Below are 15252 nucleotides of genomic sequence, written 5' to 3'. Positions count from 1 at the left end.
TGACTTTAGTTTGACCGTTTAAATGTGAGTCGATTTACCTTTTCATATAAACCAGATTATAGCATGGTCCCAAAACAACACTTGTCCCATCACCTATCCAGTCCCTTCACATCTACAATCACTGACTATAGGTGCAGCCGTCACCATTTAGCTGAAACCTATCCGGACCTTTTTAGTTGTATAAACACAAGGGGTATGGTCTAGGGAGAAGGGACACTTTTGGATTGGGCATTGTTATCATAATGAGGATCTCTGAGGTTGGGAGCGTTGTGTGTCTGTGCAGTAGAGTTGACCGCTGACCCTTGCCCTCTGACTTTCAAGGTGGAAACTGCAGCTGCAGGAGCTCAGTAAACTGCCAGCCTTTGCCAGGGTGGTGTCTGCTGGCAACCTGCTCAGCCACGTAGGACACACCATCCTGGGCATGAACACTGTCCAGCTTTACATGAAGGTCCCCGGGAGCAGGACGCCAGGTACACACACACATACACACACACAGATGCACTCATACACACACACACACACACACACACACACGCAGACACACACACACACAGACACGCAGACACACACACACACACACACACACACACACACACAGACACAGACACACACACACACACACACACACACACACACACAGACACACTGTATGCACGCCTAGATGCACCACAAACAGACACCAGACCTGGGTTCAAATACTATTTCAAATATCTACATTACTTTCACATACATTTCCAAGTAAGTATTGAAATATTAAGGGCCTCCTGAGTGGCACAGCGGTCTAAGACACTGCATCGCAGTGCTTGAGGCGTCACTACAGACCCGGGTTTGATCCCAGGCTGTGTCACAACCGGCCGTGACCGGGAGTTCCATAGGGCGGCGCACAATTGGCCCACAATCGTCCGGGTTAGGGGAGGGTTTGGCAGGGGTTGCTTTACTTGGCTCATCGCGCTCTAGCGTCTCCTTGTGGCGGGCCGGGCGCCTGCAGGCTGACTTCGGTCGTCAATTTAACGGTGTTTCCTCCGACACATTTGTGCAGCTGGCTTCCGGGTCTAATGTCCACCGGTCTAATGTCCATTGCTCGTGTTTCTTGGCCCAAGCAGGTCTCTTCTTCATATTGGTGTCCTTTAGTAGTGGTTTCTTTGCAGCAATTCGACCATGAAGGCCTGATTCACACATCTTCTCTGAACAGTTTATGTTGAGATGTGTCTGTTACTTGAACTCTGTGAAGCATTTATTTGGGCTGCAATTTCTGAGGCTGGTAACTCTACTGAACTTATCCTCTGCAGCAGAGTTAACTCTGGGTCTTCTATTCCTGTGGTGGTCCTCATGAGAGCCAGTTTCATCATAGCGCTTGATGGTTTTTGCGACTGCACTTGAAGAAACTTTCAAAGTTCTTGAAATGTTCCATATTGACTGACCTTCATGTCTTAAAGTAATGATGGACTGTCGTTTCTCTTCTGCTTATTTGAGCTGTTCTTGCCATAATATGGACTTGGTATTTTACCAAATAGGGCTATCTTCTGTATACTCCCCCTACCTTCTCACAACACAACTGATTGGCTCAAGCGCATTAAGAAGGAAATAAATTCCACAAATTAACTTTTAAGAAGGCACACCTGTTAATTGAAATGCATTCCAAGTGACTACCTCATGAAGCTGGTTGAGAGAATGCCAAGAGTGTGCAAAGCTGTTAAGGCTATTTGAAGAACCTCAAATGTAAAATATATTTTGATTTGTTTAACACTTTTTTGGTTACTACATGATTCCGTATGTGTTATGTCATAGTTTTGATGTCTTCACTATTATTCTACAATGTAAAAAAAAAAAAAAAAAAACATTGAATGAGTAGGTGTGTCCAAACTTTTGACTGGTAGTGTATATTATTTATTATTTAAGACAAGTAGTTGAATATTGGAATGTGTTTGGAAATACTCTAATACACTGACTCAAATTAATTCCCATGCATTTAACCCAGGTATTTGAGCGTTGGGTCAGTAACCGAGAGGTCGCTGGATCGAATACCTGAGCCGACAAGGTGAAAAACCTGTCGACGTGCCCTTGAGCAAGGCACTTAACCCTAATTTGCTCCAGGGGTGCTGTACTTCTATGGCTGACCCTGTAAAACAACACATTTCACTGCACCTATCCGGTGTATGTGATTATTAAAAATAATATGTATTTCAGATACTTCCAATAGAAGTGGTTCGGGCCACATTATTTGAAAATACTCAAATACACAGAAAATATGTATTTAAATAACAAATAATCAACATGTATTTGAACCCAGGTCTGACACACACAATGTTTGCTTGTAGTAATTCTACTGCATTTTGTTTTATGAGGTATTTGTCTCATCTTTTAGGTCATCAAGAGAACAACAACTTCTGTTCAGTGAACATCAACATTGGCCCGGGGGACTGTGAGTGGTTCTCTGTGCCCGAGCCTTACTGGGGAATCATCAACAACTTCTGTGAAAAGTACGTCAACAAAAATCTCCTACCTCTAACACAAAGTTGATCTCCTACCTGTGACCCAACACAAAGTTGATCTCCTACCTCTAACCCAACACAAAGTTGATATCCTACCTGTAACCCAACACAAAGTTGATCTCCTACCTGTGACCCAACACAAAGTTGATCTCCTACCTCTGTCTGTTTACAGCCAATACAATCTGAAGTCACAGACAAGTCTAATGCTGCTTTGAGTATACTCTGCTTAATGCTAATAAAAGGAGAATAAATGTTTCATATTTTCATTCATTGCCGAAATGAATGATGTAAAAATTATGTATTTGATTTGATAAACTGCAAGGAGTCGGCAGTATTTGTATTTCAAACATCTGTGTGTGTCTCTCCTCCAGGAACAACATCAACTTCCTGATGGGTTCATGGTGGCCCAACCTGGAGGACCTGTTTGAGGCAGATGTCCCTGTGTACCGCTTCATCCAGCGCCCCGGAGACCTGGTGTGGCTCAACACGGGCACCGTCCACTGGGTCCAGGCCATCGGCTGGTGCAACAACATCGCCTGGAACGTAGGACCCCTCACCGGTAAGACAGGGAGGGACAGGGAGAACAAGGGGAAATGCTTAATATGGACATACACTGTTGTTTTATGTGACATTGAAGTGACATTGAAGTGACATTGAAGTGACATTGTAACATTGAAGTGACATTGTCATTAATGCCTTCTTCTTCCCGCTAATCTCCCCCTCTGTCTCCCTCACTTTCGTTTTATCTTCCTCCTTCCATCTCTCTCTCTCCCTCCCATCTTTCTCTCTCTCCTTCCTTCCATCTCTCTCGCTCTCTCCTTCCTTCCTTCCATCTCTCTCTCTCTCTCTCTCTCTCTCTCTCTCTCTCTCTCTCTCTCTCTCTCTCTCTCTCTTTCTCTGTCTCTCTCTCTCTCTCTCTCTCTCTCTCTTTCTCTCTCTCTCTCGCTCTCTCTCTCTCGCTCTCTTCGCTCTCTCTTTCGCTCTCTCTTCTCTCTCTCTCTCTCTCTCTCTCTCTCTCTCTTTCGCTCTCTCTTTCGCTCTCTCTTCGCTCTCTCTGCTCTCTCTCTCTTTCGCTCTCTCTCTTCTCTCTCTCTCTCTCTCTCTCTCTCTCTCTCTCTCTCTCTCTCTCTCTCTCTCTCTCTCTCTCTCTCTCTCTCTCTCTCTCTCTCTCTCTCTCTCTCTCTCTCTCTCTCTCTCTCTCTCTCTCTCTCTCTCTCTCTCTCTCTCTCTCTCTCTCTCTCCAGCATACCAGTATAAGCTCGCAGTAGAGCGATATGAGTGGAACAAGCTGCAGAGCGTCAAGTCCATCGTCCCCATGATACACCTCTCCTGGAACATGGCCAGGAATATCAAAGTCTCCGACAGCAAGCTCTTCCAGATGATCAAGTGAGTCATACACACACGCACGTCATTCCATTTCGCTCGCCCTCTCGCTCGTGCGCGCGCACACACACACCTAACCCCCCGTGTCTCTCGGTCTCTGCTAGGTACTGTCTGCTGCGGACATTGAAGCAGTGTCAGATGCTGCGGGAGCTGCTGCAGGCGTCAGGCAAGGAGCTGGTGTGGCACAGCAGGACCAGGGACGAGCCCGCACACTACTGCAGCATCTGCGAGGTACACACACACACACTGTCCTTGTGGGGCCCAAACAATTGATTCCCATTCAAAATCCTATTTTCCCTAACCAGGGTTTCCGTTAGCAGACGATAGCATACAGAGCCTATTTTAAACAGGATTGATCCTGCAGCTCCTCAGCTGTTAGCTGCTAGAGTGAAACATGTGGTGCAGGGTTTAAAAATAGCTACTATTTTTATTTTCTCAACTGGTAATTGAAGCGCGCCTCGCATTCTGCATTCAAGTGCAGGCAACAGGCTATCAGCGCTTCACCCACCACTTTACAATGTGGGCTGGAGGCAGAATGCATTTTGAAAACATACTTCATTGTTTGAAACCTGACTGTTTTATTTCATGTTATGAGGCATGTCTTACATTGCTTCAAAACCGACCATGGAAACAAGGAGGCAATTATTTTATAAAGATTTATAGGAGGCGCTTGAGTTTCAAGTTTGGGGAAGCTTCAATTTATCCTACCATTTCTACCGTTCTGTGTGCCGGTTATGAATGTCATATGCGCATTTTTGTGGAACAGTTTCATTTCAATAATGTTTTACTTTCTCAAAATCATTGTCACTTGGTTAATCATACAAATCTGAATAAAAATCTAAGTTAAAAGTCAACTAATGTGATCACCAGCCTGATACACCGTGGTCCATTGGCGGCTAAAGAAATGAGCGCATGGAACTCCTAGCCTATAGGCCAATGCAGCAGTAGGCCTATAAGCTCTTTCACACTGAGGATTGTGAATATCGAGGGGGAGATTGTTGGAAAGAGTTTTAAAATAGCTTACTACGAGAAACTATAGTTTTAATATATTATCATTAGCAAAGGATGTAAAAAAAAAAAAAAAAACACTTTCCTACATTTCCGCGCAGCAGGCCAGGTACTTACATTTTTACATTTTACATTTTAGTCATTTAGCAGACGCTCTTATCCAGAGCGACTTACAGTTAGTGAGTGCATTCATTCTTTTTTAAATATATTTTTTTTCATACTGGCCCCCCGTACTTCTGTGAGGCACTCGCGCTCCCTCAACATTATCAGGACAGAGAAACCAGACATTTACATTTTACATTTTAGTCATTTAGCAGACGCTCTTATCCAGAGCGACTTACAGTTAGCACATACATTATTTTTATCGAACCCACAACCCTGGCGTTGCAAACGCCATGCTCTACCAACTGAGCTACATCCCCTGCCGGCCATTCCCTCCCCTACCCTGGACGACACTGGGCCAATTGTGCGCCGCCCCATGGGTCTCCCGGTCGCGGCCGGCTACGACAGAGCCTGGATTCAAACCAGGATCTCTAGTGGCACAGCTAGCACTGCGATGCAGTGCCTTAGACCACTGCGCCACTCGGGAGACATATGGGAGACCACTGCGCCACTCGGGAGACATATGCTCATTGATCACATGGAGCACTCCAATCAAAAGACAATGGAAAAAATGAACAAATCTCGCAAATGATGGTTATGAAATAAACAAAACCTTGTTTCTCACAAGTGTAAGCAGGTTGTGAACTTCCGAGAATGAGAACGGTAAATAACTGTAATTAAAACATGCAGAAATTAATGTAACCAAATGACGGGAATTAACGGTACATTTGCTACTGGTGACATATGTAATGGGGAATTGATTACAAAAACAACAAATCAAAGGGCAAACAATTCACACAATTAAACAATGAATGTGCAAGAATTGGAGGGAGACAGCTGAGCCAATCCGGAGAGAGACTCACCTACATCTTCGCCACCCACCCCTCCCCTTCTTGTCTCAACATTTTAAATTATACTCAAGACACATTATCTTCACACATATTTTAGATGCTTTTCACTGACAGCCGCATCTCAATAATCAGCTAGGCCTATTGCCACGTGCGCTGCCCAAATTGCAGCCTTCCCAAATAGGCAGAGGCCTACGAGTTTGTGATTTGAAACAATTCCACAGCTTTTTTTTTTTAAGAAGCTAATGATCCTCAATTCCTCTGTGGCTAAGTCATGCTTTCTGGTGAAGTATTTTGAATGATTTTATTTATTTCTGTATAGACTGGCGTGATTATATAATCTTTGCAAATGTATTTCCATTTACTTCCCTATTGGACCCACCGCTACGACATTTCTCTCCTGTTCTATTGGTTTTCATATCAACTTTCGTTGTCCAGAAGCCAAAGGCACAATCCTAGTCATATTAGCAACCTATCCTAGTTGTTGCATCTTTACATTCCCCCTCTTTCTAAGTTTTTAACAGAGATTTTAACCTCTGTTCAGATATGGAACCGCTATCAGGTGCGCTGTTCAAAATGACGTTTTATTGGCTGCTTCATTACATGAGTTGCATTTTCTGTTAAGCATTATTTTATGCATTATCATAATCTAAATGTGATTTCTGTCATTCTGAGCACCATGGGTGGACACCCTAATGGGTTTATGCACCCAATGCATATGGGTCCGTTAAATTTCTCAAATGAACGGTAAATTAAAATCTTCCCGGTCACATTGTCCGGAGTCACATTTTCCTAATGGAAACTCTGCCCCTAACTAGCGTTAGCGTAATGACAGGAAGTCTATGGGTATCTGTTAGCATGCTTGTCAATGCTAGCAGATACCATAGACTTCCAGTCATTGTGCTAACAGTAGTTAGCATTGGCTTGCGAAACTTTTTCTAACTTCCTTCATACTGGACACAGAGGCATAGAAATTGTATCCACAAATGTATCTGACTCTGAGGAAGTAGATAAAGGGCCTCGTTGCCACAATCCTGAAGTATCCCTTTAACCCCTAACCCTAATTCTAACCCCTAAGCCTAAAATAGCCTATTTCCTTGTAGGGACTGGCGAAATGTCCCCACTTGACTGAATTTCCCTTGTTTTACTTTCCTTGTGAGGACTTCTGGTCCCCACAAGGATAGGAAAAGCACACGCACCTCTCCTCACACTCTCACACTCACTCTCGCCCTATGTCCAGGTGGAGGTGTTTGACCTGCTGTTTGTAACCAGTGAGAGTAACAGCAGGAAGACGTACGTGGTGCACTGTCAGGACTGTGCCCGTAGGGGGAGCTCTAACCTGGACAACTTTGTGGTGCTGGAGCAGTACAAGATGGACGACCTCACACAGGTCTACGACCAGTTCACACTCGTAAGTCAACAAGGACACTAGTGGTTAACACTAGAACTGCTAAAGCAGTCATTTTGACTGCTCATGAATTTAAACCATTTATTACTCTGCCGTGCCCCCCTCCGTCCTTGACTTTTCCTAAATAAGTCTATAATGCATACTGTCCTTGTTAGAATCTTTAATATCACAAACAGAACTGGACGGCATGTCATTTTATGAATGGTTTTCCTCCTCCTTCCGACAATAGGGCATGCTCTGCTCCTTCTCCCAACAGTGGAAGGTGCGGTGCCCAGTTGATACTATACTATACCGAAACTAATTTCACACATATAACAGATTAAATAAATGAAGTAAAATAAAGTATGATGGATGAGAAAGGGGAAGAATGGGTGAGTTGATGAGCGAGGGGAAACCAACAATGCATAATTGTGTAATCACCAATTGTGACCGACCGGCTCAATTCGGTCTTATGTAGCAACATTTGAAATTGTGTTCTTTACATTGGATAAAAGTAGAGACTCAGAGCTAGAAAATTGTATATCATATACTACAGTTGAGGAACAATGGGAAAGTAATTCTGCTTTGAAAGTTGATAAACTTGTAAACCTCACTTTTGAGAAAATGGCCTTTGAATTTATACTACGGGTGGAGACTAAAGGCTGGTTTATACTACGGGTGGAGACTAAAGGTTGGTTTATACTACGGGTGGAGACTAAAGGCTGGTTTATACTACGGGTGGAGACTAAAGGCTGGTTTATACTACGGGTGGAGACTAAAGGCTGGTTTATACTACGGGTGGAGACTAAAGGCTGGTTTATACTACGGGTGGAGACTAAAGGTTGGTTTATACTACGGGTGGAGACTAAAGGTTGGTTTATACTACGGGTGGAGACTAAAGGCTGGTTTATACTACGGGTGGAGACTAAAGGCTGGTTTATACTACGGGTGGAGACTAAAGGTTGGTTTATACTACGGGTGGAGACTAAAGGTTGGTTTATACTACGGGTGGAGACTAAAGGCTGGTTTATACTACGGGTGGAGACTAAAGGCTGGTTTATACTACGGGTGGAGACTAAAGGCTGGTTTATACTACGGGTGGAGACTAAAGGTTGGTTTATACTACGGGTGGAGACTAAAGGCTGGTTTATACTACGGGTGGAGACTAAAGGCTGGTTTATACTACGGGTGGAGACTAAAGGCTGGTTTATACTACGGGTGGAGACTAAAGGCTGGTTTATACTACGGGTGGGTTCGAACATTTAATCTGGAGTGCCAGAGTGTTTTCTGGCTGTTCGTAAACTCTGAGCGTTGTCAGATTGTCCGTTCGTAAACTCAGAGCGTTGTCAGATTGTCCGTTCGTAAACTCAGAGCGTTGTCAGATTGTCTGTTCGTAAACTCAGAGCGTTGTCAGATTGGCCGTTCATAAACTCAGAGCGTTGTCAGATTGGCCGTTCGTAAACTCAGAGCGTTGTCAGATTGTCCGTTCGTAAACTCTGAGCGTTGTCAGATTGTCCGTTCGTAAACTCAGAGCGTTGTCAGATTGTCCGTTCGTAAACTCAGAGCGTTGTCAGATTGTCCGTTCGTAAATTCAGAGTGTTTCGCTCTCAGAGTGTTCAGAGCGCACACTGGACGCTCTGGCCGAGCAGTAGGGTTGATTTGAGCGCTCTGACCTAACAACAGCAGTCAAGCACCCAAGCTAACTGGCTAACGTTGGCTAGCTTGCTAGCTGTTTCCAGACACAAATGAGAGAACAGCTCACTCTGACCATTTTACTCACCCTTGCAGAGCTGGTTAGGCTGTTTTTATGTTATCCAGAGCGTTGGTGACTGCAACTGTGCTGTTGGCAACAATTTCATTACGCTTTTTTGCCAACGTTTACTGACACCGGCCATATTCAACGGGTGTTGAGCGTTCGTAAATCTTTCAGTTATTCTGTGCTCTGGCACCACTCAGAGAATGCTCTGAAATCGGAGTAGATAGCCAGAGCGAATTTACCAGCTACGTCTATCGACAGTTGTCGCAGTGACATCGTGAACATTCTATTGAAACGGTTACTTGCATAGTGGAGTCTTTTTGTTTAGACATGTAGCTAGCTAAACAATGAACCATAATCCCAACTCAACGTTACTACCCTGCATGAATCTGCAACCAGGTTCAATGTTAGCTAGCTAACATTAGGCTATAACTAGCAATGCAAATGGCTCTGAGATATGAATAATATTACTACACAGATCATACGTGTAACGTTAGCTAGCGAGCCAGCCAGCTAACGTTAGCTAGCTAGCTAACAGTACACTTGAACTTGAAATGAAAACGACTTTCTGACTAAATTAGAAACGTGTACTATCTGAAAATGTAGCTAGCTAGACTATCTTACCCGTATACATGGATGAACGCTTCTCCCTCCCTGTCACGGATGCCATGGTTGCCCTTAGTTTGAAGATGTAATCCGGAGACAGGTGTTTTATACAACAGCCTTCTGTGTGTTCTCTTTTCGACTCTATCTGCATATTTGCAATCAAACTGCAGAAGTTTCTCCATCTCCTTAGCTATCACACTCTAATTCCACTGATTTCAAAACTTGGTCCTCCAGAAAGTGGAGAGCAACACTTATGCAGTTCTACTACGTGATATCTTTTAAAAAAGCAGCGTTAGAAAGGATTACCTACACATACTGACCAGCTCATGTTATAGACAGAAGCGTGCTACATGGCAGACCAATCCGAACTCATCTCTCAGCATGTCCAGCCCACTCATTAGGGGTTGCAGTCTTTTTCTGTGGCTAAACTAGGCTCATAATATTTTTTATTTCTCCATATTTACAGATGGCATACAAGTGTGTTATTAAGGCACATGAAAGTGCACATGCTCCAGAAGGCATTTCTGGCAAAAAATGCATTTTGATTAAAAAATAAACAATAAAATGGCTCTCCTGTGAAGTAGTGATGCGCGACCTACGCCTAGTTTCCTGAAACAAGTCACAATTGTAAATGAAGAGCACGGAGGGCCATTCTATTGTATTGGTATATTCTAGAAATGGTATCTACCCAATATCAGTCCACCAAATCCAAGCAGTTTTATCAGTCTACTCGGGCCTACTTTGAGTACACAATGAGAGTGTGCGTAATTTACAATGGAAAAAAGACCAAGATGCTGCTACAAGATATTAATGAAAATGGCTCAGATGGTGGGGAAGAAATGTATCATGACATCTCTGATGATTATTCTTCTGATTCTGAGCCTCAGCCTGAAACTACACCTCCGAGGCCTAAGTGAAAAAAGCCAGAACAGTGCGCATTGAGCAGGTGCCTGTGCCACCACCAAATGAAACGGTGAGGAAGGAATGGCACCGTTTGGGTAGAACAAGCCGGTGACAATGCTACGGGCTGATTATCAGCAGAAAATGTAATCACAGAGAGCAGGCCCTAGATCTCAAGCAAAACAATTACAGCAATGCACTCACCAGCTTTCGTTGTGGCTGAGGCGCACTGGGAGCAACGAGACACTGCCTGGGATCTAACTGTTGATGAGCTGGAAGGTGTTAATTTCAATCCATTATGTCCATGGAGCATTCGGTGGAACAAGTGTGTGTATGGAGAGCTTCTGGTCAGACATGTATGGGATGGCTTTCATTGGAGAAACCATGTCACGGGGTCGCTTCAGAAAGATCAAAGAAACAAGAATGCGACACCTGGAAACAGACAAATTCACCATGGTGTCCGACGTGTAAATAATGGACTATTTTAGACTGCTGTCATATCGACACTTATATTCATTATAATGCCATTATTGCTTTTGTGCTGATTTTCTCTATCAAGTGTAGCGGCTCTCATATGGCTCATCAACGAAGGACACGGTGCTGTTCTCTTTCACTGTTTATTCTGCAAATACATACACAACACTGTGTAAACTTCAGAACAACTGCAACCCACCAAGCAATCTGAGTGACATTAAATAACATAGAATAAAAATACATGTACACTTCACGAGGTGACTAGCCTCATTAGCAAAGAAAGTGCAAGGCGAACGTTAGCTAGCAAAATTGTGCAAATTTTGTAAATGTCCATAAAATTGTAAGTACATGACACAACTCTGTAACACTATCACATAACATGTCAACATCGATTATAAAACAATATGGTTTTCAGCCTAACATACATTAGATATCATTTTAAAAGTGAAAACACTGGATGCTGCATGATCATGTGCACATATATTATATACACTGGGATGCAGTTACTCAAATAATACAGCAGGTGGCTCCACAACTATACATAACCTGGCTGCTTAATTATGACAAAACTAAGGATGATTTATTTCAAGCAGACTTGGTGTTTTGGCTATTGATGTTTTAATCATTTGACCATGCGTCTTGTGTTGGTGGTTGAGGTATTTATTTTTATTTTGTTGTTATAAGAAGCTGTTACCCTGTTCCAACAAATAATCATTCTGTTTCATAGTTGTAACAAAGGCACTCCATGAATTAAATTGATTGAACACTTGAAAAAAGAAATGTATATATTTTATTTATATATATATATGCCAAGCTTGTAGCATCACACCCAAGAAGACGTGAGGCTGTAATCGCTTCCAAAGGTGCTTCAACAAAGTACTGAGTAAAGGGTCTGAATACTCATGTAAATGTAATATTTCTGTTTTTTATTTTCGAATACATTTGCTCAAATTTCAAAAAAACGGTTTTTGCTTTGTCATTATGGGGTATTGTGTGTAGATTGATGAGAGGAACAATTTAATCAATTTTAGAATAAGGCTGTAACGTAACAAAATGTGTAAAAAGTCCAGGGGTCTGAATAGTTTCCGAAGGCATTGTCAAACGGTCACGCACACACCCTTATCATCTGTCTGTGTGCCAGGGGATTGTCAATACACACACAGAGATATATACACACACACACACACACACACACAGAGATATATACACACACACACACACACACACACACACACACAGACACACACAGAGATATATACACACACACACACACACACACAGAGATATATACACACACACACACACACACACACACACACACACACACAGAGATATATACACACACACACACACACACACACACACACAGAGATATATACACACACACACACACACTTGTGCATGGACACAAACTCAGAGGTTTTTCTGTATGATTCCAGCTTCTAGCCAAACACACAGTTGTGTGCACACACATAAACACACACATAAACACACACATGCACACACGCGCATGCACGATGAGGGGGGAAAAAACAATTTAATCCATTTTAGAATAAGGCTGTAGCGTAACAAAATGTGGAAAAAGTCAAGGCGTCTGAATACTTTCTGAATGCACTGTACATAGCCCACAGTAACATAAACGAATGAAAATGCTATTGTGTTATTTTAAATAAATAAAAAATTGTATTCTAATGTTACATAAGACTTTCATAAACACAACCAAATGATTATTTTCTGCGATAGCATATATGAAATGTATTACCCTGCTAGAATGTTGCAGTCAGAATGACTGCTTGTTAGCTTGAAGGGGGGTCCCTCGAGGCCCAGCGGTTCTAGTGTTAGAGATCACGTCATATGAATAGTTCACAGCAGTCTTTCCGTTAGCCGGTAATTGCGGGCCTTTTGCCGATTTGAAAAAAATATATATATCAAAACTGACGAATATAAACAGTGCCCAAAACATTGTCCAGCAGAACATGTCCTGACGTAAACAAATATTCTCTATAAATCACTTTGGCTTTGCATGGAGGTTGGTTCTGGTTTCTTTCAATTGCATCCTCTCTCTAAGCTGCCTCTACTCTGCCTGTCTTGAGCTCTTGCTAGAAAACTTGCAACATTGTATCAATTCTGGGTTCGGCCACTGAGTCTAATAGACACATCTGTTTGCACACATGGGAGAAGTGTTCCGGTATTTTCAATACATTTTGCTAGATGAATCTCCAACAAAAGAGAATTTACAGAATGTCGTATTTAGATGAAGTAATCTTGCTTTCTTCATTTAATGCTTGGTCAAGTAATTTGCAATGCAACGTGAAAATCAAGCTAGCTAGTTACTGTACCAAGTATGGAGGTTTAAACGAGTAGAAAAATAAATGGACAGTGAAACAGGATATTGACAAGTCAGATGCAGAAGGAAATGTGCTTTATGCAAGGAGCCAACGTTCACTTGGTAGGCTATCACTCACTTCCACATGGTGTCAATGAGTGGGCACCCCTAAAAAAGCATTACCCTACACGTGGTGGCATTCACAGTAGTACGTCTACACACTACTGAGTAAAAATTCACATTATTTCAAGTAAGAGTCTGAGTATGCACACTTCGTAAAAGTGTACTAGCTAGTTCATTAGTAGCAGTTTACATGAATCTCATCCCTCTCTCGCTCTCCCTCCACAGGCTCCTCCTCTGCCATCCTCCTCTTGACGGTAACATTCTGTTGTTCTGAGGACAATAAGAATCCACGCTGGTCTCCCAGAACCCACCTGAAGCCCTTTTTCTGATATTCAGGAAGTGAGCCAGCAGTCCTCCACTGCTTTCCGTAGCTATTCCACAAGGCAGCTGTGTGAAAATCTGTGTCTATGCAACCTGCCCAGAGTGGAGGTGAGTTGTCTCCTCCTAGAGGACTGGAGGGGCAGGGCATTATTCCTGCCTCCGCCACCAGACTGTTCAATCGTTGTCTGGCTCAGCTGTAACTTCTCTAGAAAAACACAACAAATTTGGACCGCATTTTTTTTGTATATATTGTGTTAAAACTGCCAACAACTCACACAAAGACTACTGACTTAATACACATTTCCCTTTAAAAAAAAATTATGTTTGTGGGCTGATACAAACGTTCTCTGAGTTGGTTTCCTGCCCGCTCTTCCCCTTGAGTCTAAGTACTAGAATCGCTGGTCTTTTGTTAGTAAATAGAAGTCTTCTTTGGGCAAGAAAATAATAAAAAAAATGTTTTATGTGAATAGTTGAAGTAATATATATATATATATATTTTTTACTGCTTTTGTTATTTTAGAACCATAATGTTTTTGGTTCTGTGGGTAAAAAGAGTAATAAAATGAGTGAAAAATGAACAGCCAACTCACCAAGAGAAATGGGTTGAACGTAGGCTTTTAAGGAATAAACTTTAATTTGTGTTTTTTTTTTTTTTCTTGTAAATGTACACTATTTATAAAATGTATATTTATTGCTTGAAAATATTTGTTGATCGAATGCTGTAATTCTTTTCCCAGATTACCTGCCATTAAAGGAGTGGTCATTTTACACACGGCCCCTCCTACGTTTTCTATATGAATAAAATTGCTTTAGCAAAGCATTGTACAGAGACTCCTTTTATTGTTTGAAGGATGTTTGAGTCATTAAACAGAAGTTATCTTTGTTTACGTCTGAAACTTCTCGTGTTTCTTCTCTACGGTTTCATCTCTCCTCTGATACACAGAGCTGCTGACCGCTTCACTACCTGATAGTAGCTAGCCGAGGTCAGCTGCTGACCGCTTCAATACCTGATAGTAGCTAGCCGAGGTCAGCTGCTGACCGCTTCACTACCTGAAAGTAGCTAGCCGAGGTCAGCTGCTGACCGCTTCACTACCTGAAAGTAGCTAGCAGAGGTCAGCTGCTGACCGCTTCACTACCTGAAAGTAGCTAGCCGAGGTCAGCTGCTGACCGCTTCACTACCTGATAGTAGCTAGCCGAGGTCGGCTGCTGACCGCTTCACTACCTGAAAGTAGCTAGCAGAGGTCGGCTGCTGACCGCTTCAATACCTGATAGTAGCACACATACCTTCACACTCATAAACGCTGCTGCTACTGTTCCTTTTTTTACTCATATTATTTAGACTCAGCCATACTCAGCCATACTCAGCCATACTCAGCCATACTCAGCCATACTCAGCCATACTCAGCCATACTCAGCTTACAGTGCCTAGAAAGTATTTACACCCCTGGACTTTTGTTGTTGGTTTTCCAATGCCTTGTAAAGAAGGGCACCTATTTGTAGATGGGTATAGAAAAAAGCAGACATTA

At 42.6% G+C, this 15252-nt stretch overlaps 1 protein-coding gene across 5 annotated transcripts in view; it reads left to right on the top strand.

Annotated features, from left to right (window-relative positions):
• LOC121536590 (histone demethylase UTY-like) overlaps positions 1 to 14551 on the top strand; it is a 114695-nt gene extending 100144 nt beyond the window's left edge. For all 5 annotated transcript variants that reach the window (XM_045211624.1, XM_045211623.1, XM_045211622.1 and 2 more), the window contains 7 exons: positions 322 to 470; positions 2366 to 2480; positions 2864 to 3051; positions 3737 to 3878; positions 3980 to 4106; positions 7074 to 7244; positions 13631 to 14551. In XM_045211624.1, coding sequence (XP_045067559.1) covers positions 322 to 470; positions 2366 to 2480; positions 2864 to 3051; positions 3737 to 3878; positions 3980 to 4106; positions 7074 to 7244; positions 13631 to 13657 — 919 coding nt within the window. In that variant the 3' untranslated portion in view covers positions 13658 to 14551. The remainder of the gene's footprint in view (positions 1 to 321; positions 471 to 2365; positions 2481 to 2863; positions 3052 to 3736; positions 3879 to 3979; positions 4107 to 7073; positions 7245 to 13630) is intronic.
• The last annotated feature ends 701 nt before the right edge of the window (positions 14552 to 15252 follow it).

Source organism: Coregonus clupeaformis, chromosome 37 (assembly GCF_020615455.1).
Source record: "Coregonus clupeaformis isolate EN_2021a chromosome 37, ASM2061545v1, whole genome shotgun sequence".
Classification (NCBI taxonomy): Eukaryota; Metazoa; Chordata; class Actinopteri; order Salmoniformes; family Salmonidae; genus Coregonus; species Coregonus clupeaformis.
This window is presented reverse-complemented; position numbering and strand designations above follow the sequence as displayed.